Source organism: Gymnogyps californianus, chromosome 8 (assembly GCF_018139145.2).
Source record: "Gymnogyps californianus isolate 813 chromosome 8, ASM1813914v2, whole genome shotgun sequence".
Classification (NCBI taxonomy): Eukaryota; Metazoa; Chordata; class Aves; order Accipitriformes; family Cathartidae; genus Gymnogyps; species Gymnogyps californianus.
Window position 1 is genome coordinate 15817481 of NC_059478.1, and position 23674 is coordinate 15841154.

Consider the following 23674-nt stretch of genomic DNA (forward strand, 5'->3'; position numbering starts at 1 on the left):
TGGGTCTCTGAGCTGTAAATGCCGGTCCCAGAATTAGCGTCTGTAGCATTATGAAACACTTGGGCTCTTGGGATAGGTTTGGCTTGAGAAATTGGGCCTAGCAAGGTAAGCGTCTGTGTTAGTTAATGCTCGCTACTGTTGGTTTTTCTTTTTCTCTCCCTTTTTGTTAATCCCCATTTTTCCCCGCTTATCTTTCTCCCTGCCCCGGGATACAGTGTGTCACTAATTTAATCTCTTATTTCTCCAAGAATAAGGTGGTAATGTCATACTTTATATTCATGGTAAATTAATAAAATATTTAATAGATGCTAGCATGAGCCATTATGAACTGACTATGTAAAAAGGTGGAATACTTGAGGGCATTTGTCACATATAATTCATGGATGCTGACTAAACTGATTTCAACTCTTGGTTGAGACGATTTGCGTTCCACACCTTACCTTATGTATATTGTGAGAATATGGAAAATGCTGGAACGCATTAATTTTTTGTCTTAATAGAGAGAAATGGAATGTTAAATGACAACATCTAAAAATGAGTCTGATTTATTTGTTCTGTTTGAACATGAAAATTATTTGAACTATTCATTATTATTTGTAATGTTTGTATTGTGAACTCTGCTAGTAATGAGATGGATACATTAAAAATAACCCTTATCCCTCCAAAAATGATGGTGAACTATTACTGTTGCTCTTGCAAAGCAGTACTGTGAACTGTAGTTGAATGATTATTCGGCTGAATCTAAAACCAAAATGTGATGTTTAAATTTTTTGATGGAACCTGCCTCTAGTTGAGATTTATCTCTACACAGTGACTTAGGCTTATACCATGGAAAAAGTGTGTGTTAGAGAAGGATTAGGACAGGTATAACGTTACTGGTGTGGCAGTAATAGGATTCATCCAGCGAAGAAATGACTTCAGTTTAAAATATATGAATAGGTAGTGCTATCAGGAGCTATTCAGAAAAAATAGCCTTATATTTTCATGCTAAGCAGAAAAATGCTGGTGATAGTATAGTACACTCACAATGCTGATGTTGAGAAATATGTCAGGAAGTTGTGTAGAGCTATTTTCAGGTTCAAAATAATCACCTTAGAATTTCATTTGACAGCGTAACATTTTTTTTATCTTCACAAAGGCAACAAACATGCAATGTAAAGTATAAATTTAATGCATATTTTTAATTATGTGCTAGAAAATTACTAATTTGCACTAATGATAGGGAGACCCTTTTATGAATTAATTGTGCAAATTAGCAAGTGAACAAACACAATAAAAAAAAGAATAATGTATCACATAATGTACTTAATCTGTTTTGACATTTGTCGTTCAGTGTTAACTGTTTATGCTAGTACATCATCTTGCACTGTGCTAGTAAACATACTCAAGTATGTTTTAGCAAAGATCATGCTGTGCTATCAGTAGAGCATTTTGCCAGAGCAGTGTCACTCCTTCCTCTTTGCTGAAAAATGGGAGAGTTATATTGCCTTATGTTAAAGAGTGGATAACTCTGTCTTTCTGCTATTCTAGGCTTGCAGAGGAAAAACAAATTGTATTGACTGAATTACAAGTGACTAAACACCCTTTACTTGCGTTTGTCGTCTCCTGTTCCACTGCTTCATGTTACATAACTGAACACCTATCAGCAGCACAACTAATACACACGTTAAGTGTTGGTTAGAATTTATATTTGTATTCTTTGTTGAACTGCATAACTTTAGTCAGAACTCATAGACTGAAGATGAAACCTGTGTAGTTTCTAGTATCTTTAGGTACCTTTCTTGACTGAACAATGTTTAACACCATCCAGCCCCTCATAGAAAATACAGCCCTTGAAATATACGTGAAATGGGGCTGGAGTGGGATTCTAACACAAAGTATCTTTCCTCCTGCTGCTTAAAATTTGGAAGCCATTATCAAGATGCCTTCATGCGGGCGAGCTAACTGCTTCTAAAATTGCTAACCAGGCAAGTCCTGACTGAGAAAGGAATCTGATAAAGCAGCAGCATCATTCACAATCAAAACTCTTACTAGTCTACAGTAACCCCAAATTGGAATATATTCTGCTGTGATCAGATTCTGGCCGAGGTGGGGGGGACAATAGCTAGGCTTGCCTGTTGGCTTCCCGGAGCTAGGGCTGCAGGAATGGAGCAGACTGACAGTAGTAGCCATCAAGGAGGTTCTCCTGTTGGCTTCATTCGTGGTGAGAGCTGGGATCCAGGGGAGCATTGAAGGCTTTTAGCAACAGCAGTGCTCAGGACAGGGAGAGTGGTGATTGTGCAGTGATGAAAAGGGCATGGGTAGAGAGCTTCAGGATTCTTACTGCCAAGAGCTTTAATAAGAGCTGTCTGAGTCTGCAGGTATCCTCCTCTTTTGGCATTCATATAGAGTAGAGAAAACAATTAGCAGCCCTCACTGTTAAGGAAGAGGGACACTGGTAAGAAAGCTATACTTGTGATTGTGTTGATATCATAGGCTGTATCGTAGTATCTTATAAATCCTGAGGCATGAAGCTGCTGGAAGTTATCAGATGTATTCATCAAACCCTAATGCTTCTGGGTTGGAAAAGAGCAACGCTAAAATCACAGTGTCTAAGTCTGGGATGCAGGAACAACTGGGAAATTGCTAATGTGTACTGTGTGTGCTTTTGTGTAGAGAGAAGAGGTACTAATGGAGGGTGGAAGAGAAGAAGCACTTTGTACTGATTCCTAGGCTTTCTGAAATGTCTCTGTGTGACTTGTCTGAGGAATGCAGTATTTGGATCTTTGTGGAGTACTTTTTTTTATATATCAATTTTAACATTTTTCTGTAATTGTTTTCAAATAACTGCGTAAAAAAGAATTGCCAAAAGGCAGACATCTGCTCATTTGTAGCGAGAGAAACTATCTACCGAAAGAGAATATTTAAATCCTTCCAGCAGGTTTTTGAAAATGCAATGCCTTTGGGAAATGGGAGAAGTATGCTTTTTCAGTTGCACTACATTTACAGTCCTGGGACTGCTATATTTGGTGTAGGTCTAACAATTTGAGCATGTACAAAGAAGTACAATGCCACATATTCAAGAACAAGTGATCTATCAAACCATGGTGAATCAACAGATTAATGATTTTTTTATTCATCGTAAAATTTCCATAAGCTGCGTTTCTCTGAAAAAAACATTTCTTTTAATATTTTCCAGACAGCGCTTAACTGCTGAGCCATTCCAGAAAATGTATTCATTCTTATGCCATTAGCTTCAGTATGGGAGGAAATGTGACAAATACTTTGTCTTTTATATAATCTTCTTAAAAGGATGTGAAAATTCTTCCTACTTAGGTTGTAAGGGTAAAACCTAAATTGCAAGATTTTTTGTGCCTTCCTTTTAGCAACAAATGTTTGTCCTATTTTTGCGAACACAGACGAACCGATTGTAGTCTAGTTACCACCTAAGCCTTCTTGACATTAGCAGGCCAGTGCCTTTTCTATGTTTAGCTAGTAGATGGAGTTTTCTTTGCCAATATACATCCACCTAAAAGGCCACGCTAGAGCATTTAGAAATCAAACCCTTTTAAAAATGTGTTCAGGTGGTTGTATTTGAAAATCCTTGTATATAATGCTCACATATTTTAGAACCTTTGCGTACTGTTATTTTAACTAGAGTCCTTTTATTTACCCTAATTCTGGAGTGACTGGTAAAGTGCTAAAAATAGGGATTTAATTTATAAGGAAAATGAATACTTGTGTCACTCCTGTAATCCTAAATAACTTGAGAGATATGTGAACTCTTAAATTCTTTGAAGTTTCCTTATCTCTGTGGGAAACCTCAACTGCAGCTAGATAAGCAGACATAAATTTGCCATTTTTAAAGGCCATTATTCAACATACTAGGAGAAATTGCAAAGATAGTGTAAACCTGTTAGGTCATCTAGTCCAGCCTTCTGTCCACATAACTTTACAGTAGTCCTGGCTGGTGAGACTTTAAAGGTTGAACAGCTATCTTATATCCCCAATTAAGTAGCGTGCATGTAGGAGTTTCTCTACTCTGGATGAATGAAACTGTGATAAGGCAGAAGTATGCAGTGCAGTGCTTCTGTGAACCAGCCTTGCCATCAAGAGGGTCAGGTTCTAAATTTATTTGGTGACCACTCAGATGGATAGAAAGTGAGCCTGCATATTGCCACTACAGTCTCCATAAGTTTTTGTTTAAAAAAAAAAAAAAAAAAAAAAAAAAAAAGAAAGCATTTTGTATTTAAATTATGTATTTGTTTCATGTAAAAGTCAATAGTCTGGAGAGTGACTTTTGGCTATGTCATTCATTTACATCATACTGTGAATGTTGTAAAATTCTTCACAGTGAAGGTGATTATAGTGAAGTCTTAGATATAGCACATACATACCAATCATTCAGTCTTAATGAGTTAGTGTATTTACTTCTACTAAACAAATAAGACTGAATTTTCAACTATCTACTATTGAAATGTTACTTATATCTTTAAACTCAAGATACTAAGAATGCTACTTTGATTCTTAGTGTAATTTGTAGAGAGTTTCTCTTTACTCTGTGTTGACCTCTGTAGTTTGCCTATATGATTTCTGTTACTGTGTCATAAAGCTCTTTTCATTTGCTGAGGGGATGCTGGTTTTGAATCTTTACTTTTTGAATAAATTTAAGGTAGAAAAGCAAAGCCAAATAATTCCCTTAAACAGCAAAGCATACAAGAAAATGCCACCTTTTTTTTTTTTAAGATGCTTATATATTATAAACAGGGATATATTATTTTCCTATGACTAAAAAAATGTATAAATAATATGCAGTTTAGAAAATTAGAACCAAAATAGCAAGCATATTTCCTTTTTTCTGGGTCTTCATGGCTGAGTGTATTAACAAGTGACAATGTCACTTATTAAGGTGTCTTAGACAAACCTCTCTGTTTGCAAAAGAAGATGGAAGACAGTCATTGTATACATGCAATTTCTAGAGAAAATATTAAATCTTAGAATTCTCTGCTGAATTCTTGCAGTTTCCACACCAGTAGATCCTCTCAGGGAGAAGACATGAGGAGTGACATATAGTTCTCAGATATGTAGCTGCATCAATTTTAAGGTGAGGAAAAGAGTGAGGACACTGGAGCTGTTCCTACTAGTCTGGGTGCTGGGAACTCACTTCTGGAAGACTTGCATTAGGTTGGTTTAACAAATCGCTTAAGGGCTGTCATTATAAGCAAATGAACGGTCTAACTGAGTCCCACTGGGGACTACATATATTAAAATAAAGCACAGTTAAGCAGTCTGATAATGAACTGGAGTGTTCACCATCTGGCAGGACTGAGCGTTACTAAGGATATTCTGGCTATGAGTTTTAAAATTTGGAAAAAGATGGTCGACTGGGGTCAATAACTTATCTCCTGCATAGGCAGAAGCATCTTTATCGGGTTCACAGTGGAAATGTGACTGACCTCTTAGTTTTCTCTGGAGTTCTAAACTGTAGTAGCAGCCAAAAATGTTATTTTTTTCCTACAAGTCCAAAAACAAGGGAAACTGATACTTTTGAAACTTTTGAATGCAGAGTTCAATAACGTAATTTGTGCTTTTGTCTGCTTCCAGAGTACACTCAATGTAGGGTCAAATGTTCAGGTGATGCCACCGGCAAAGCCTGCACAAACCTCCTTGGTCTTTTAGCCTCTTTCCTCCCTTCCCCCCACACCCCTACCCCTTGCTAATAGCATCATGGGTTTGGACATGGTGGGAATGCATTGTGTGCAGAGAGCAGTGAAGCCTGCCTTGCAAGTGGCTGGATTCTAGTTCAGCATCAGAGCAGTTCTCTGGGCAAACGGCAGGATGATGGTAAAGAGAGAGCCAGAGAATTCTTTGGCGCTCAGATCCTAAAAATAAGGGAAACGTTAGCTTATTCTGCTGTTACTGCCTTTCCCAAGACTACTTCTCCACAAAGGTTCTTTGTTTAAATCACTCTTGCATTCATTGTGGTGGAATTGCTGGCATGCCTAAATTGCAAGACAGATGAGCATTAGCACTATTGGTTTGATCATTAGAGTCTCTGTGGTGCTGTAGTGAGGAAATCGGTTTCTTCTGGCTTTGTAGTTTTTAACTGAGAATGTTTTCTTAAATTTTCAATTCAATGCATTTTAGTTACATTATACTTTATAATAGATTGTTTATATATGTTATTATTATATGTATTAAATGTTTTCAGTACAAATAAATGGTAGATGTGTGCTCCTGTTGTTAACAGTGTATTGTGGAGTGCCATTTGTAAGATGTGCGTAGATGATGAAGGCATTTTGGGAGAAAAAATGTCTGTGACTGAACTTGTAAAGTGTATTTTTCCTGAAGTGAACCCAAAGGAGTTTCATTGACATTAAAATAAACAGACAACAGGTGTTTCATATTTTGAAAAGATAATTTACACAGGATAAGAATCGTGCCACATAAAAATAATTTCTTCTCTCCTAAAAAGACTTGAAATAATCCTTGATATAAGTCAAAAAGTCTGTAACACTTCTGGGAGAATAGTCCAGGTGAAAGAAGATTATTGTGTACAGGGCAAGCTATAATAAAAACTGTCAGTTCTGTCAACCCTTCTGTCTAAGGTCTATAGAGGATTAAAAGGATATTGAACATCATGTAACAGCTGTCTCCTGTGTGAAAGAGATCACTATTGTGGTGAACATAAATGTACCCGTTTAAAAAACTCCATAAGGCTAGGTGTGGCTGAGCCACAAGTGGTTGGTTTGGCAGATAAAGTGCTGCTTTCAAGGACTTGAAAGAGCACAGTCTGAGTTCCAAATAGGTAGTATCAAAGTCTTATCGACAAGTGTGTTTCTTGTACGTCTTTTGCACTACTGGAATAATATGGGATACCATCAAGTTTGGCATAATAAGCAACAAACTATATTCTGTTGCTATGGTGTTGAGAAAATATTAATTAATATGTAGTGTGAAATGTAATCAGTGTTTCTGGAGAAGCTGCAAATTGACTTTTAACTACTTTTTTTTGAAACTCTAAAAACTCTAATGTTTAAATAAAAATATGTTGTTGACAGTAATAAAAACTTTAACTATACATAGTTTTTCTGGGACAGTTTAATAAATTTTGAAAGTTGATTAATACTTTTGAAAACACAGCAATTTCATAATGGTTAATATGAAACAAGAAAAAATGCTTAGAATGAATATTGCTGTAAATCTGTAATTGAAATTTTTGTATTTGAAATTAAAGAGTTCTTTCAGTTCTGAAGTGAATGGGAAGAAATAGACTACCTGATACATCCTTTACTCAGAAGGTGCAGGTTTGTTTGTTTGTTTGTGGTTTTCTTTTTCTTTTTTGTAAGAATGAAGTATGAAAAATGGATAGCTATCCAGATTATGGAATGGATTTCCTACGTACAGGTAAAGGTGGCCCTCAGATTCTTTAGTACAGACTTTAACAGTTCAGCACCTGCTTTTCCCTAAGCATTCACGTGTTTGGCCAGTGGTGTGAGTATAAAAATAAAGCTGAAAATTAAACTCAAGATAAGTAGTTTTTTCTTTTGAAAATGTATCCTGTACTTTTGTACATTGCTAAGTTCAACTTTATTTCCTCTTACATTAATTTTAAATAACTAAATTTGAAGACCCAGATTCCCAAGTACCTTTTCTTTCATTGTACAAAGCAACAATCTTTAGCCCAGTTATGTACTAAGTCCTGCTGGTAGTTTACAGAATCATTTTTCAGAGACCAGTGGTAACTTCTTAGCCAAGCACTTATTGGGAGCAATTAGGCCATGGACTGGTATAAGATGTGAGGGCCAATTGCAATACCTAAACTTAAATTCTAATTCTAATACAATATTTCAAAATAGAAATTGAAGCACCACATTTGTTGACTTTTCAGTTTGAACACATCTGGTAACATTCAGTGTATTATATAACATTATGTAAACTCTGTAGTTTTGTACAGAGTTCTTACAGGATTGTTATAAACTTCTTAACCCTAGCTGGAAGTGTTCACAACAAGCTAAGACAGCGGAGTCTTCCATAGAGGAGTTTTTAAAAAAAGGTTAGAAAGAGATATGCAAAAGTAAGAGACTTATTATTTTTTTTAAATCAAATCCAAATCCTGAGACCACCTGTCAGCTTTTAAAGCCAGTAGACAAATCAATGTACTGAATTTTTAAAGCTAATTGAAACCGATATCTAGCTTGTCGTTCATGGGAATTGCAAAAATGTAGCAATTTAAATACAACCTTTTTGAAGAGGTACAGTAATACTGCCCTAATCTGGGACAGAGTATCAATAAAGGGACCGACCAAAGTTCATTAGGGAGGTGCCACAATATAAAGGACGAGAAATAACTGAACAGATGAGACCAGGAATCTCCCAAGCACATCAGGCACTGTTTCCCATGATAGTTTTTTGTGACAGACAGCACCCAAACTGGTAACTGCTGCTTGAGGATAACCTCAGATTCCTGGTGATGGAAAATAGGTTGATCTTGCTGGGACTCATAGCTGCTGTCTCAGTATTATCTAGAGCTAAAGTCTGACTTCCTCTCTGACTATGTGACCTGATGTAAACCTAGTGACCCCAATAGTGTCAAAAATGAGAATCGAAGCGGCATTTGGTATACCATGGTCCTGGATGGAGCAGAAAGAGAAGATTATTATTTTTAATAGCCCCTTCCAAAACATAGTGTGCTGATAAACTGGAAAGAAACCTTTGTCACTTGGAAATAAATGCAAGAAATGGAAAAGAATAACATTCAAATGAAGAATCAAAGGTTCATTTTGTGTATTAAGTTATAGAGGCTGAGGTGGAATAATGGCTGCAGGTAAGAGCGTGTAGATGGGTTTGACGTAAGAGAGCTGTTTGGTACATGAGTCTGCACATACTTGTCAGGAACTGTATGCTTGACATATCCCATTTAAGATCTACCACTAAGGAGGAAGAACAAATAGGTTTTGACACTCACTGGACTTCATGCCTTTGTACTATCTGAGAGCAGTATATTCCTGCGCCATGGCAATAATTTTTTGTGAGACATTATCATAATAACTTTGGTTTTGAAGTCAAAGAACTCTGAATGTTGGAGAGCAATATATAACAAATGGATTGTAAAAACAAAGCATAGATTTAAAGATGTTGTAAATAAATTACCCTAGTAAAACTCCAAAGAAGAGGTAGTCTATGTGGGAGTGAAGGAGCTAATGAAAGGTATTCCATACAGATTCTAGTACTGGTGATGTTAAAATAAATATGTTTTTAGTAATAATATTGATTTGGTATGAGCTGCGTATAACATAGTTACAAATAATAGAAATGTGAACCATTTATTTGATTTGCTTGTTCACAGATTGAGTCTATGAGAAAGCATAAGATGGTTGAAATGATTTGCATTACATCTAAAAAAAAATTGTTTTAATTTCTGATACGTCAAAAGGATGCTACAGCTTTTCATATTTGGCATGTGCTGATATACATGCTTTGTGCTGCAATATTCTGTAAGCCCCACTGCTTTTTCTATTTTTAATCAACTTTAATTTATATAGCAGTTTTGTTCTGTAACATTATAAATTGGAGAAATACGATTAAAGTAATGCTATACAAGCTATATAAAATGAAGTGGGTGAAAGGCAGTAGTCTTTGAGGCTACATTGCAATATGGTAAGTGAAAAGTTCTGTGTCCCAGTAAAATGACAGGAGGAATTTCAGAGCAGGCAGAACGTAATTTCCCATGAACTGGCTCGGAGCAGGCTTCTCACCATGGGGCGGTGCTCAGAGCACTACCTTTGAGCTGACTACAGAGCTCTGCCTGGCTGTGTTCCCACCATTGAGCAAGGGTTTAAGAGGAAATCCCACCAATCTACCTTTCTTCTGGTAGCCACTATTTGCATGTGTCTGATCACAGACCGAGATAGCACGGTCCTGAGCCCGCAGAAGAGATGTCGCTAGGCAAGGACAGTTTTAGTGCAGGAACCTACCAGAAATGGAGGTTCTGAAGGGCTGGATGGTGGATGGCAAAAACTCAGAAGATGGATTGAGAAGTGACTGGTGCACGCTCTCCTACACCACTGTCATAAATATCTGCTGGCAGACATTGGGTCACGCTTTTTTTATGTTATCAACATTATCCATTAAAATGGAGTTATACTGAAGAATGATAAAAAGTTATAGGACAGAGAAATGGAGAAGTTTCAGATGAATGGGGAAAAAAGACTACAGAAAACAGGAAGACAGCCAAGCAGATGCAAAGGGGAGAGGAGCGTTCCTGCACTCAAGGGGGATTCAGAAGTAGATGAGAAAAGAAGAATTATGGTCGTGTAGAGAGCCAAAGAAGAAAAGAGAAAGATGAGTCATTGATGAATGGAATGATTTGGAGTCTATGTCCGTATGATTCACTACCCCTTAAGTGTCCGAAAATAACCTTGTCTGTAAGTGCCATTATTCTGCACTAGGGTAGGAGGCTTTTGTGTCTGAAGACTAACTTTCAACTGTGAGCATTTCTTCCTTTCAATAAAAAGCACCTCCCTTACACCTCCTGTAGCTGCCAGCAGCAATGTCATATCTGTCTCTAATCCTGTAGAGTGCCTCTATTTAAAATTTGCTTCCTCTGGTCATCTTAACTTACTGACAGAGAAGTCGTCCCATTTTCTGTGGGCCTGCAGAAGGCTCACAAGACTCCCAGGTGATTGAAGAGGCAACAGTGATGATGTGGGAGTCTTTCCTTCTTTCTTCAGATATGAACTAGTATTGCCAATTTACGTGATACTGAATGTTTTGTTTCTTATGGTTCCTGTGCATTGCTAACAGGCTGGGCATTTCTCTTTCCAGTATTACATATCCAGGACTATGATACCTGCTTTTTTGTGTAGTCTGTGTTCACTGCCTTTTATACAGTTTCTGATGCCCTTTGTGTTCAGAGGCGTTTCTTGGGGGTTATATCTGTTTCTCCTACGGTCCAAAATCATGTGTTCATCGTTGATTCTAATTTAAGATTATTTTGTCTTCATTGTTACATTGCACATATACAACAGAGTTCTCAGCCTTGCATGTGAGAGTCCCTTTTTCTGCTTCTTGACTTTGAATGAAAACAAATATTCCTCTAAGTATCATTTGTCTTTGTTACTCATCAAACCCTTATATCAACTGTTATTGTGTTTTGGTATTTAAACCTGGCAACAAAATCTCCCCTTTGCTTTATAATCTTTTTCTCCTCTTCTATCCATTGTGAAATGTAATCAACAGGAAGACAAAAGGGCGTAGGATTTTTTGTTTGATTGTTAGTTTTGGGTGTTTTGGGTTTTTTATAAAGAAAATAATGACAGCAAGTCTTTTCTTACAGCTACCAGCAGTAGGTTCTCACCAATGGCTTTCCATTGCAGTAGAGGCTCTTTATCCTGATATCTCTTTTAAATGAGCGTATACATGTCCAAATCTCTGTTTAGGGTTGTCCTTGACCCTACAGCAAGATCAAGTGGGGAGAAGAAAGCCTAAGTTCTGCAAGATTAGCCATAAGTGGTTAAAGGATTGAGCCTCAAGAGAAACACTTATGTGATGCTCTTCACTTCTGTCATCAAAGGCAATGGGCATTCAACTTGGGAATTATAGATTTATTTGGAAATTATAGATTTATTTCTTCCTTACATGTGACTTTCTTATTCCACTGTTTACCATCCCCAACTCAGGGTTTAGAGAGTGGTGCAAGAGACTTGGAATCAAGAAGAGCCTTGAGATCAGAATTGGGTCTCCTGTGCAAACTGGCCTCTAGTTCTCTCGGTGGAATCAGCTTTACCATTCTCTTAAAATTAATTGACCAAAGCCTTAGGAAGTGTGTACAGAACATCATTATGAGACCTGTGTAAAACTGTTATGTGGGTATCTGGGCTATTTCTCTGAGTAGTGGATAAAGTTTTAGAAACTTCTACAAATAGTAGAGCTGGAAGCCTGTTTTCAAAATGAATGTTTATGTCCTGCAGAAACCCACATAAATGGATTAAGATTTAATCTGCTTCTAAACCTCTGCCAACAGTAACCATGATAAAGCTTATTTTTGTGATATATGAAAATTTGATAGGTTATCAGCAACGATCTGTTGTGGAATATTACTCCAGATTATCTGTTTCACCCCCGGCCTTTCAGCATACATGTAATTGCACTTCAAGTAATATTATTGCCAGTTAGATAGACAATCGTTCACTGCAATTTTAGGTAACGATATAACTAAATTGCCCTTCTTTGTTTAGAAGCAAAAATGTGTTAAGAGCTGGTCTAGACCTAGAAGTGAGACTATCTGTTGGTCAGATATTTTAACTTTAAAATAAAATACTGGGTAATATTTCAACAATTAAACAATGAAAACTATTAATTGAAAATTAGTCTTGGCTATTGATTCCTTTCCTCTTTTTCTTCTGTACACAAGAGTAGAGAACTGGTTTCTGGTATCATTTTGTCCTAAGGGAAAGATTTTGGTACAGAAATGGGTTACTTTTTTATCCTTTCTTTTCCTCATTTGCTTTTTATTCCATTTTATGCATAGACATACCTCATGGTTTCTTGCATCTTTTTTCCCAATGGGTAGCGTGTGTTCCAGAAATTTGCAAATTTTATTTGTCTATTCCATTTTTCTTTTTTATTATATTGAAAAAAAATTAACTACTTTTGAAGTGCCTTTTCCTTTTATTGTCTTCAGATGTTTGTAATCTACTGCTCTCTGTTGTGTGTTTTGGGTTTTTTTCTTGGCTTTTTTTTTTTTTTATTAGTACCCATGCTATTAGAGGTCGATTGAATGAGTTTCTGTGTGTACATGCACAGTTTTAGGTGCTTATTTTGCACTGACAAAACCGATAGGTACAAACCTGATAGCTGATAATGTTGGGCTACTGCATAAGTATCCTTTGCATGCATTATTTTGTGCCTGAAAGAGATTTACAAGCATGCTCACCTTAATAAATAACTTTAGTGTTGCAACATTTAAAAATAAGAAGTTTAAAGATTTTAAGTTCACTGGGGATACATATGTATAATTTGACACTGTTCAGTAAGAGATGTAAATTTTGAGCTTAGATGTGTGGGAAACGTGAATTTCTGTCATTATATAGTCACAGGCATGTCTATAAAGCTATGCCAAATGATAATATTTGCATAAATATTTATATAAATATGCTATACTTGCATAGCATTTGTAGGGGTTTTATATCGAACTTAATTTACCATTTCACAATGAGACTGAGTTGAACCAACAGCTAAGTGCTTCCAAAATGGAAAATATTGTTCCTTTTCTTTGAGTTCCTCAAGTTGGGGTTTAGTGGGGCAAAGACTATGGTGTTGCCTTTTACATGGAAATCAATATGCATATGAAGTGAATATCGTATCTTTTAAGATTCAGCATAGCCTATGTTTCTAAAGGAGATGCTGTTCCATGAACAAATGGGGGAAAAATTGATAACAGGGTGTTTTCTGATAGTTGGAAGGATTTTTCCTATATTTTTACGAAGAAATGCTGAGATATATACTCTGAGATTAGCATAGGTCTGGCTTTGTCTAATGCTCTGTATTTTTATGCAGTCCAGAATAGTATGACCACTTAAAAACACTGCTGTTTCACTTTTTTGTTGGTTTTTGGTTTTGTTTTTTTTTTTTAATAGTGAGGATGTAGCTCTTCATTTAAATTTGGTAGGAGCTAGCAGGTGAATTAGAGAAATTTAATCTAAATTTCTAGTTTGTTGTTTACATTATTTTGAACTGAAATCATAGTAATGGAATAACCTTGTAAAATGAAAGGTGGGATTTCACAGGATGGGAGGACAGTTACAGAAAAAGGAAAGAAGTGTAATACTTAATGTTTCTTCATGTGGGGACATGCACATGGAATTGAAGCTCATGGTAATTGTCGGTGTACTCCCTTAAGCACAGTATTTTGCCTGTGATTTTTGAAAGGATCAATCACTTGCGGCAATTTATGTAATAACTTTCTGGTAGGTGATTCTACTATTTTATTTATGCTTTTTGCCTGGTTCACCAGAATGCAATACCTTTGCTCCTTGGTACAGTAAATGCATTCTGTAATATCTATTACGGTATGGTCAAAGGATAATTTATTGTCACATAGAAAAATAGGTCAACACTAATGTCACTTGATGATCAACCCCCCAAGTTTAATAAAACACCTCACCAGCATGCATTCTGCACAGTGCTTGATGTTTTATTAGGACTACAGTACCTTACAGTACCTAGCTATAGCGGGAGTGTAATTACTGAGCTGTCAGGGTGATAAGTGGGATTAATGGCAGCCTGGTGCACTTTAGTCTGCAGAGTGCTCAGAGAATCGGAAGGTGGTATTATTATAAGAGAAAGTCTGGACTGGCATATTCATAGCACCCTCCCCTCCTCCCCAAAGTTCACATTCAAGTTTGTGTTACCCGGCCCCCCACAGCTGACATTTTCAACAGCTGTTATTTGTGAACCAGCTCAAAAATCAAGAGAGAAATAATTTGGTAAAGATGCTTGCTAGCCACGATGGGTAATCTGTACACTGCTTATCCTGCTACGTGCCATTCTAGTCAGTTTTGACATGAGATTGTTCTATATATAATCCACAGAAATGTATTTTATGTTAAGTGCAATTCTTTTGGTCTCGGATACAGGACTGTTGTATTTTAAAGGAAACCACATTCAGGAAAAAGAAGAGCAAAAAGTCATAATGGAATTGTTGCCTTTTTTAAACGTGTGATTTTCCACTTCTGTTATTTCCTTACTGCCTACTCAGGCAAAATAATCATTTGAGCCCTCATAATGGTGTATTTTGTTTAGTGTATCTCCTTTTTTTTCTGGGTTCTAGTACTAAAACTTTGCTGTCTTTCAATCTGCTTGGAATGCTGAGAGCATCCTCTTGACTCAGTGCTCTGGCCACATCAACCCTTTGAGGTCCACACTGGCCTGCATTTGCTTGTTAAGGCATTTATAACGTGCCTGTCAGTGGGTAGTGCTGGGCAGAGGTATATTTAACTGCCACAGCTAAACCTGTGGGTGCTCTTCTGCCAGAGCCCTCTGACATCCGAACTAGTTGAACTAGTAACCCACTATGGTGTTGAACCTGGGTTTGGCTTTATCAGATCTCCCAGCTTTTGCAGCCTGAGACACCTGTTTTCCTTTAAATATTTTCTCTGAGACCTTTTCCCCATGACTAGTTCTGTGAGAAAATCCAAACAGCCGCTACCACATGTGCCTTCAAATTTTGCTGGTGCCATGGTGTCTGCAATACCCAGCTAGATGACAATGAATAGGAAGATGAAAGACTAATTAATCTTTTACTTAACTGGCTTTGCCTTCTCTCTTATTCCACCCTTAATTGAAACAAACAAACAAAAAAAGAAAACAAAAGCAATGCGTGTGATTGACAAAGTCAAGCCAGTTTTTCACTGCAGGTATTTCAGGCATTTCATTACTTTCAATGCGCTCTTCATTTCTGTGTGCATGTAGTCCATAGGCCTCTTGCAGCTTTTCTGTGTTTGAAAATATTCTGTCCCAGGCAATTCCACAGTATTGTTATGTATCACTAAGTAACAATGATTAAGGTGGACTTGTGGAACTTATGTAAGTAGTTGTGCTCAGATAATAAATAAAAACCAAATTTTATTTCATTTTCCATAGATTGTTAAAACCACGATTTACGTAAATTCCATATATTAGTAAAACAATATTGAAAGAGCATCTGGAATAGCTTAATGAATTCTGAGATAATTAGTAAGCTATGATAAATCAGTGATATGTAAAACCAAAAGTGTGTACAAATATCTTTGTGTTTAATAGAGAACCATTTTGCTTCTTCAGCTGACTTCTATCTTTTTTTGTTAGGTTTGCTTACTGCAAATTGCATAGACTACCCTGAGGGCTTAATCCTTAGATGGGACTTGTGCAAGCAACTGGACCGGTACATCCTCATGGATGACTATGCAGGAACTGGCAATAAATCTTTGCTGCTTAGTATGTTTTAATATACAGTTAGGTTTTGTCATTAGGGATGACAAGAAGAGGGCCTTAGGGATTTCAGTTGGGAGTATACATAAGACTACTGAATTGTTTTCAGAGGTCACAGACATATCACAGGAAACTCGTAGAAAAGTGACTTGAAAATTTATCAGCCATTCTTATTCTTTGGCACATACAGTACAAAGTAATTCCTTCCTCTGTGGAAATACTGTTGCTTTTATATGTCTGATTGTCCAACATCCAGAATTTAATCCACAGTGACACTTTCAGAACTTCGTTAATAAATTCAGATTCACAGCACAGATATTTTTCAAATAGAGAAATGAAATGTTCAGAAGTTTAGCAATCTTGGATTCCAGGAAAAAAAAATTACTTCTATGTAACTAGACATTGTTTCCTAATACTTAGACATGTATAGTCCATATGTTTGTAACTGCACCCTACTGCCTTCCTTTGTAAAGTGGAGTCAACAGAACGTAACCAATCAGTGTTGAATGCAAGTCAATAATGATCATGTAGTCCTTTGAGGTTTTAAATAGAAATCTTATGAAAATTCTGTGTATTATTCCTTTGTGGCTTATCTTCTGCCATGCTAACTTGAAACCCTTATGCTATTTGCAGCATTTGTATTCCATGTCTCCTTGACACGTTTTCTTTTATTCCTGTAGATGCTTAAAGTGTGCAGATGCCCCCTGTCAGAAGAGTTGCCCGACTAATCTGGACATCAAGTCATTCATCACAAGTATTGCAAACAAGGTAAAATCAGGCTTGCAGTAGTACATTGAAGAAGATAACAGCAGTTACTTGCAGTTCTGTTAGTGAGACTGCATTTCAAGGTTTATCTTTGTAAAGTCTTAAAAAAAATAGTGTTTACAACAGATGCTTTAAAGTTTGTCAGCTAATTTTTAATTATTTTTGCTGCTGTTCCGTGCCCATACAGATAGTGTATAGTGCAAATCTATTTCTTCATGTCACTTTTTCTATAAAGTTTTTGGGTTTGATGGTTTTCAAATATAATGATATTAAAAAAACTGAGCATTACAATGTGATTATTTAACTTTGTTGCTACCTGAGGTATTACAGTTACGAACCTTTTCTTTCATTAAAAGTTGTGGGGTGTTTTTTGTTGTTTTTTTTTTTTTTTAAGAAGTGATTATAGTTTAAATTTGCTTTGGGCAGAAATTTGTCATGAAGATGGTCATCTCAAGGAATGTTTTCTTGTAGTTTATAGTAAGAGGCTCTGGTTAATGCAAATGTAGTCAGTCAGACTATTAATAAAATACTACAGGAATAAATTGAACCCCCTCTTTGGAAGTACTGTACCTTTTCCTTTTTTAATAGGCTATTATACTATAATCATAATGAAATCTTAAAAACATTATTCTGATTTGTGGTTACAAATGACTTTTAACAGTCAGAAATAGAAATAAATAAAGATGACTGCAAAGTTGATATGACAAGATTAATTAGGGTGTCTGGGACAGCCTAAAGATGACTGGATATTGATTGCCCCATACTTTTAAAACTTACTTCCCATCTGTGGAATCATTAGCTGCCATGTGATTTATTTGTCTGTATGAGCCCAACTAGACTCATAATGTACTGGGCGTGCTACAAAGATTTTCTGGCTGCATTTTATGCTCTAACATGTTTCACTGTTAGATGCAGCTGAAGGGGCCAATGCAGGTAAAGCTGGAGTGAAGTGGGCAACAGCAGCACTGCTGTGTGTGAGTTAACAGCCACGTTGCTTTTACTACACTGTGTGTTGTACGCAGAAGACACCGGTAAATTCTGCACCTTAACAAGAAACATTAGGATAAGAGAAGATATTAAGATACATGTATCAATTATAACATAACTATGTGTTGATGCGGTTTACAGTAATTGGCATTATGCCCAGCATCTGCATATAGACAATTTTCTTATATAATCTGTACCCTGTCACTGCAGCATTTATTTTCATGAATGCAGGCATCTGTTTGCAACCATAGTATAGTATGCGGCATAATGCTGCTTATTACCTCTTCCAGGCATCGTGAAGCAGCCAGACTGAACAGAGAAGGTACAAGGCAGTAATGAAACTGCTAGTCTCCATCTCATCATTGTGCTGTAGTTTGTTTAGGAAACCTAAAGCAAATTTTATGAAAGTATTTTACCAGGATGATCTTTTCTTATTAAGGATTAGTTATGCTTCTGCTTTGGGTAGGATAGGGTGATGTGGCGTTGAGGAAAGAAAAAGGGCCTGATTATCAAAACATGAAAACTGGGAATAGGGAACCAGGGAAGATGGACTGAAGACTGCAGCAGAAGATGTCAGAAGAAGAACTAACACCAGCAGCATCCCAGAACGATGTTTAGTGGGTCTTTTAGACTCTTGATAGTCTAAAAATACAATGCCCCTTTGTGCCTTGGCAGAAAGGGTAAGTCATTTTAACAGCTGAATTCATTCTGAATTCTGTGAATTCATTACAGAGCAGAGAAAATCAAGGTGGGGTGACTGCAGAGCTTTGAGAGTTGTATTTTGGCAAAGGTGTACTGGAATAATATTAGGAAACTGCCTCAAAGGTGTGAAGTGAAGTCTTTGCCCTGCTGAAGCTGATGGGTACTCTCTTACAGGTTTTAATAGGGCCAGATTTAACCTGTCAGATGGTCAGTGAGGTGGATCAACCCTATAGAATTTGGGCTGTTTGATGATAATTCTTTTAAATCATCTTGGAAGTTGCAGATGCTAGGTAAGATGCTGGTTTTGTCCTGAGCAGGTGATCTGATCACTTGCTGTTTTATCAGGAAATCCTGCTTTAGAAAAGAATTGCAGTATACTACTATTCTCTCAGGAGATTTGACATTCTTTGCGGAAAAACCTAAGTATCTTAGATTACTGAAACATAGTCTTTCTTTTTGGACCCTATCCCTATCTATCAATAGCTTCTGTATCCACTCTGAAACTAATTTTTATAAAGGGTATACAACGGGTTTGGTAACTGTTTTTACCTCATGTTGATGCCTGATAATGCATAGACAGCAGGAAACATTCACACACAGGAAATTTTAAAAAGTCAAGTAGTCGGTTTCTGCTAGCCAAGATGTTAGGATGGGAAATTGCATGGCTAAAATCAGCGCTGCTTCTGTGAAATCCAGGTCCAAATGTGAGTTTACATACAGTCTTACCCTTTGCTTTCTCTCCTTACCCTACTGGAAGAAATTTAATATAGCATGGTTGTGGAAGCATTTCTCTGCAACAGCTCTAATGCTGACTTTGAAAACAAACAAACAAACAGAAAACCAAACAAAAAAACAAACCCCAAAAACTACAAGTGAGAAAACCCCACAACCAGATATGCTTAGCAAATACCTGAAGTCATGGGCTGAGAAGCAAAGCTAGGAATTCCTGCATATTTGTGGCCTCCACGTCAATGGCTGTGCCTCCTGCAATTCATGTACCAAGCAACTTTTCAGGGAAGTAAACAGTGCGTAGAGGGAACCCAGCCTTGACTTGATGGCTGCAGTCTGCTAGGCTGAATTTTCCTTTTGATGAATAAGTTTCTGGTGCCTTTGCTAGAAAATATTTCTGTTATAACAAATTCTGTTCTTCAGAAAAAGTAACAGTAAATTCTTCTGGTTTCCTTTATTAGTGGGAGTTTTTTCTAGGTATAGGTATGTACTACTGTTTTTACACTACTGCACTTTGAAACTCCTTGCTTTCTGCTGAGCAAGCAATAGATATAAGGTGGAAGTTGAGAGAGGGATACCGAAAGTTGAAATGATTCACCTGAAGTCATGACCCTGGCAGAGTCTGTGTGAGAGCCCACTACCCTGGCTGCTCCTGCAGTGTCCTCTCCCCTCTTTCATTCTGCTGCTGTGGTGGTTGGGGTACCTGCACCATACGCTTTTAGAGCAGATAGAAAACAAGAATGGTGTGCTTTTGAAAACCACACTAAAACTTCTAACTTATCGTTTTGAAAGTTTTTAATGCAACCAGTAAGTAATTTTTCACTTTGTTATGCATTGTTTCTAAACTTTTATTGAAATAATCATTCGGATATCATTCAGCAATCTGCTTGCTGAATATTTTTGTATTATTGTCATAAAAGTATTTACTTCACATGATCAAGGATATTTTACATGTCGTTGAAAATACTTTTCAAAATGATAAATCTTTTTTGCTGTTTTCACCTTGTAAATAAACTTTCTTTTTAATCCAAAAGCTTATAAATATATCTGGTAGCTTCTAGACAAAATAAATAGGTGAAGCGTAGAACATTCAGGTATTTGAAGTCAACAAAGCCAGGAAACTGGGGTATGCTTTCTGGGCTTATTGAAGCCCCTGTCCTGCTTCTGAATCTTTCTTCTTCACTCACTTGAGAAACTCCCTTCAGCAGATTGCCCTTCTACTTGTTTAAAGGAGATTCAATTCAATAAATTCCTTGTCCTCATCCCTGTGTAAGCAGTAAGCAGTATTGCATGCAGGTATTTATTTAAACATGATTCATTATTAATATAGAGTATTTAGACAGTAGCGTACTGAAAATGAATTACTTTGTCAGGTATTTAAGAGCTCTACTGTATGTAGTTTGTTTTGTTGGAAAACTGCTATAGCAATCATAAAAGGTCAGGGATTCTTGTTCTCTTAAGCCTGAGGCTTTTTAGATATTTACAGGCCATGTACAATGTAGCTGTTCTGGCTGTTCTGCCATTAGACCTGAGCTCAGGAGTAGAAGAGGGACAGGGGAGGAGGGGTTGTTTCTGGGTTGTGAGGGTAATTGAATTGCCAGACTCAATGAGCCTTGAGCCTCTTTGAGAAAAAGGATGTCACTTATGCTGTATTGTGTTAGCTGCTGTGACTTAGTAGAGTTTCGGCCACAACTTCCATTCTCTTTTTCCATACAAACTGGATTACAACTCCACTTTATAAAGGTACAATCTATTCTATTGTGTCTTCCCAGTCAGTGTTTCTCGGTTCATACAGACCGCTTGCAATTGTGTCTGTCGGAGACCAGACTTCAAATTCACCATGCACACATTACTACTTTTGTTTCTAAACATCAGATGGCAAACAAGTATTCTGACTTCCAGCTGTCCTCTCTTTAAATACAGCCTTCACATTGCGAAGTGTATATTCTTTGTTTTATAATGCACAAAAGCCATCTTAGTTATTTCTTTCTTTAAAAAGAAAAAACCACTAGGAAAAAAAAGTGTTCAGCTGCTGCAGGAGAAAGCTTTGTCCCCCTACCCCTGAATGAGTACCAGGAGTGATTTTAGGATTTCACGTCCTCCTTTCCCTGTGTTGATACGTCAAAGCAAGAAGGACTTGGTAAAATGGAGCTCCAGCGCCCGTCATCCTTTAGGGCTGGCACAAGCAAATACTGCACAGCAGCAGAAAATCCTACAGCTTCCCAGAAGCAACTCGCAGCCTGAACACTTGCAGCCTGTCCATCTTTCCTCCTGTTAAGCAGAAGTGTGTGCCAGAGGAAGCTGCCCATTAGAAAGCAACAGCTGCTGACGTGTTCTACCTTTCTACTGTTCAGTGAGACGGTCTTGGGGCTTTTTGTTATCAGACACCTTTATGGTTGAGTAGTCGCATTGAAAAACAACTGTTGGTGCAGTTTAGGCATGGGGATATTGTGTTACATGGCATAGGCATAAGGAGTGAGTGGCTCAGCCTTTATAGTCTGAGTCTATAATGAAGAATTGGGGGTGCAGAAGTATCTTTTGTGTTATCAGTACTCAAAAATCACAATTTGTTGCTGCAGCCCTCTGTTACTAGCTCTCACATTTTTATCTCAAGTCTTGCAGTATTACAATGATTCCTGACATTGATTCAACAGTTTTCTCCTTGTTCAGAAAGACCATCTTCTCCCATGTCCCTTAACAATAAAGATAAACTGGTCTAAGCTGACACATCAACTGTTTTCTAACAGACTTTATAGGTGGATGTAAGCCTTCTGGTGCAGCATTAAAAAAAAAACCAAAAAACCACCAGAAAACAAACAAACAAAACCCCCAAACCAACAAAGTCATGCTGTGCTCTGGATAAAAGGTTGTCCCTGGACTGTGCAGAATGCTGGTAGGGAAATGGGGGAGAGAGAAATGAATGCCAGGAACAGTAGAGAGAAAGTTGTGGAACACAAGAGTAAGTTTTAGGATTTCTGAGGAATGTTTAGGTTTAAATGAAACCAAGGGAAATGTGTGGGGGTTTTTCAAGAGAGAAATTGGCAAGGGAACAAACTGGAAGATAGAGATGGATACCAAGGGATAAGGGTGAAGCTGAAGTTTGGGAGATTGAAGGAGTAAAGGAAAAAGTATTTGTGGTAATATACTGGAAATGAGAAAGAAGGAAAAGTGGGTAGACAAAGGAAGGCAAGAGACAAAAAGCTGTGGGATCATTAAGAAAAAATGAAATGAAGAAAATATTGTAAGGGAGAAAGGGTGGTGAGAGACATAGGATTATGACAGGTGAGAGAAACAGAATGATGGTTTTTCTGTGCCAGAGGAGCTCTGAGTAAATTAACAAAGGACATCTATATGCTATTGCAAAGACTGTAGAAAATCATGAGTCACAGTTCATATGTAAAATAGTGTAAGTGGGATACTGTTAATACAATGAAGGAGTGTGGAAGTCAGAAAGCTGCTAGATGATTGGTAATAATTATATACAGATATGCATCACAATTAATCTTTAAGTACTACTTTGAGGCCCCAGGTTTTTGAAAGTGCTGTTTTATTCAGCTTTCTCTGTTAATCTTTGTATATTTCAGGTCACTAAATACAAAAAAACATTTAAAAGTAAAAGTAGTAATGGTGTTAAATTGATGCACTTGAAACAGTGACTTTTCTTGAGATGTCTGTTTGTACTTAGTGTAATGGAATGGCTGACAGCTGGTTTCAGTTGCCATAGTGTAATTATGTAGAATAGACTTTTGCGATGACACTATGTCAATTAAGGAATCTCTCACATTCTAGACTACAAAGGACAAAATGACAGTACAAGATATTTCTTCCGTTCTTTTTCATAAAAAGATAGTGACACTGTGTGAAATTACAATCCTGTTATGATGACACAAGTCAAATGATGTGAAAGATTTCTGGATTGATTAAAAATCATCAACATTATAATATAGAATATGTATGATTTGATAACTTGCTGTTATGTTTCGTTCATTCTTCTTCGGAAGATATTTGGGGGGGCTGACAGACTGGGGGCGTTTCTTGTTATATTTGAACTGGTGTGTATCAATGTGAAAAATGCTACTTATACAACAACGTACTTTAAATAGTGGCTCTTTGGTATGTGAAAATATTTTAATCCAATGCGTCTTGAGTAAATTTTAAAGCCATCACAGAACATGAACTAGGATAGGAGGTGGTGATATTTTCCCACATTTTTTGCTGTTTCCCTTTTTTTAAACTAAACCCAGATGAAAAGGAAATTACCAGTTTTTTCTTCTTTTTTTTTAAAGTATTCGCTCTGTCCCAAAATCCTGATGAAGTCAGTGTATTCATTTTTATTACACAAAGCATAATAATGCATATTCTTCATTGTTTTTGAGAAAACCGCAATATCAAAACACCCTGATGCATAATGAATTTATATAAAAAGCTCTTGAAATGAATTGAAAGAAAAGATGCTATAAGCATTTCCTGATAGTAAATGCAATTTCTTCTGGTCTCTCAGTATTGATCCTATGTGTTTTAATAGGTTTTTTCCAAGTAA

At 36.9% G+C, this 23674-nt stretch overlaps 1 protein-coding gene across 1 annotated transcript in view; it reads left to right on the forward strand.

The window, feature by feature from the left end:
- DPYD (dihydropyrimidine dehydrogenase) overlaps positions 1-23674 on the forward strand; it is a 361479-nt gene that overhangs the window by 77501 nt on the left and 260304 nt on the right. The window contains exon 6 of the mRNA XM_050901009.1: positions 16632-16719. Coding sequence (XP_050756966.1) covers positions 16632-16719 — 88 coding nt within the window. The remainder of the gene's footprint in view (positions 1-16631; positions 16720-23674) is intronic.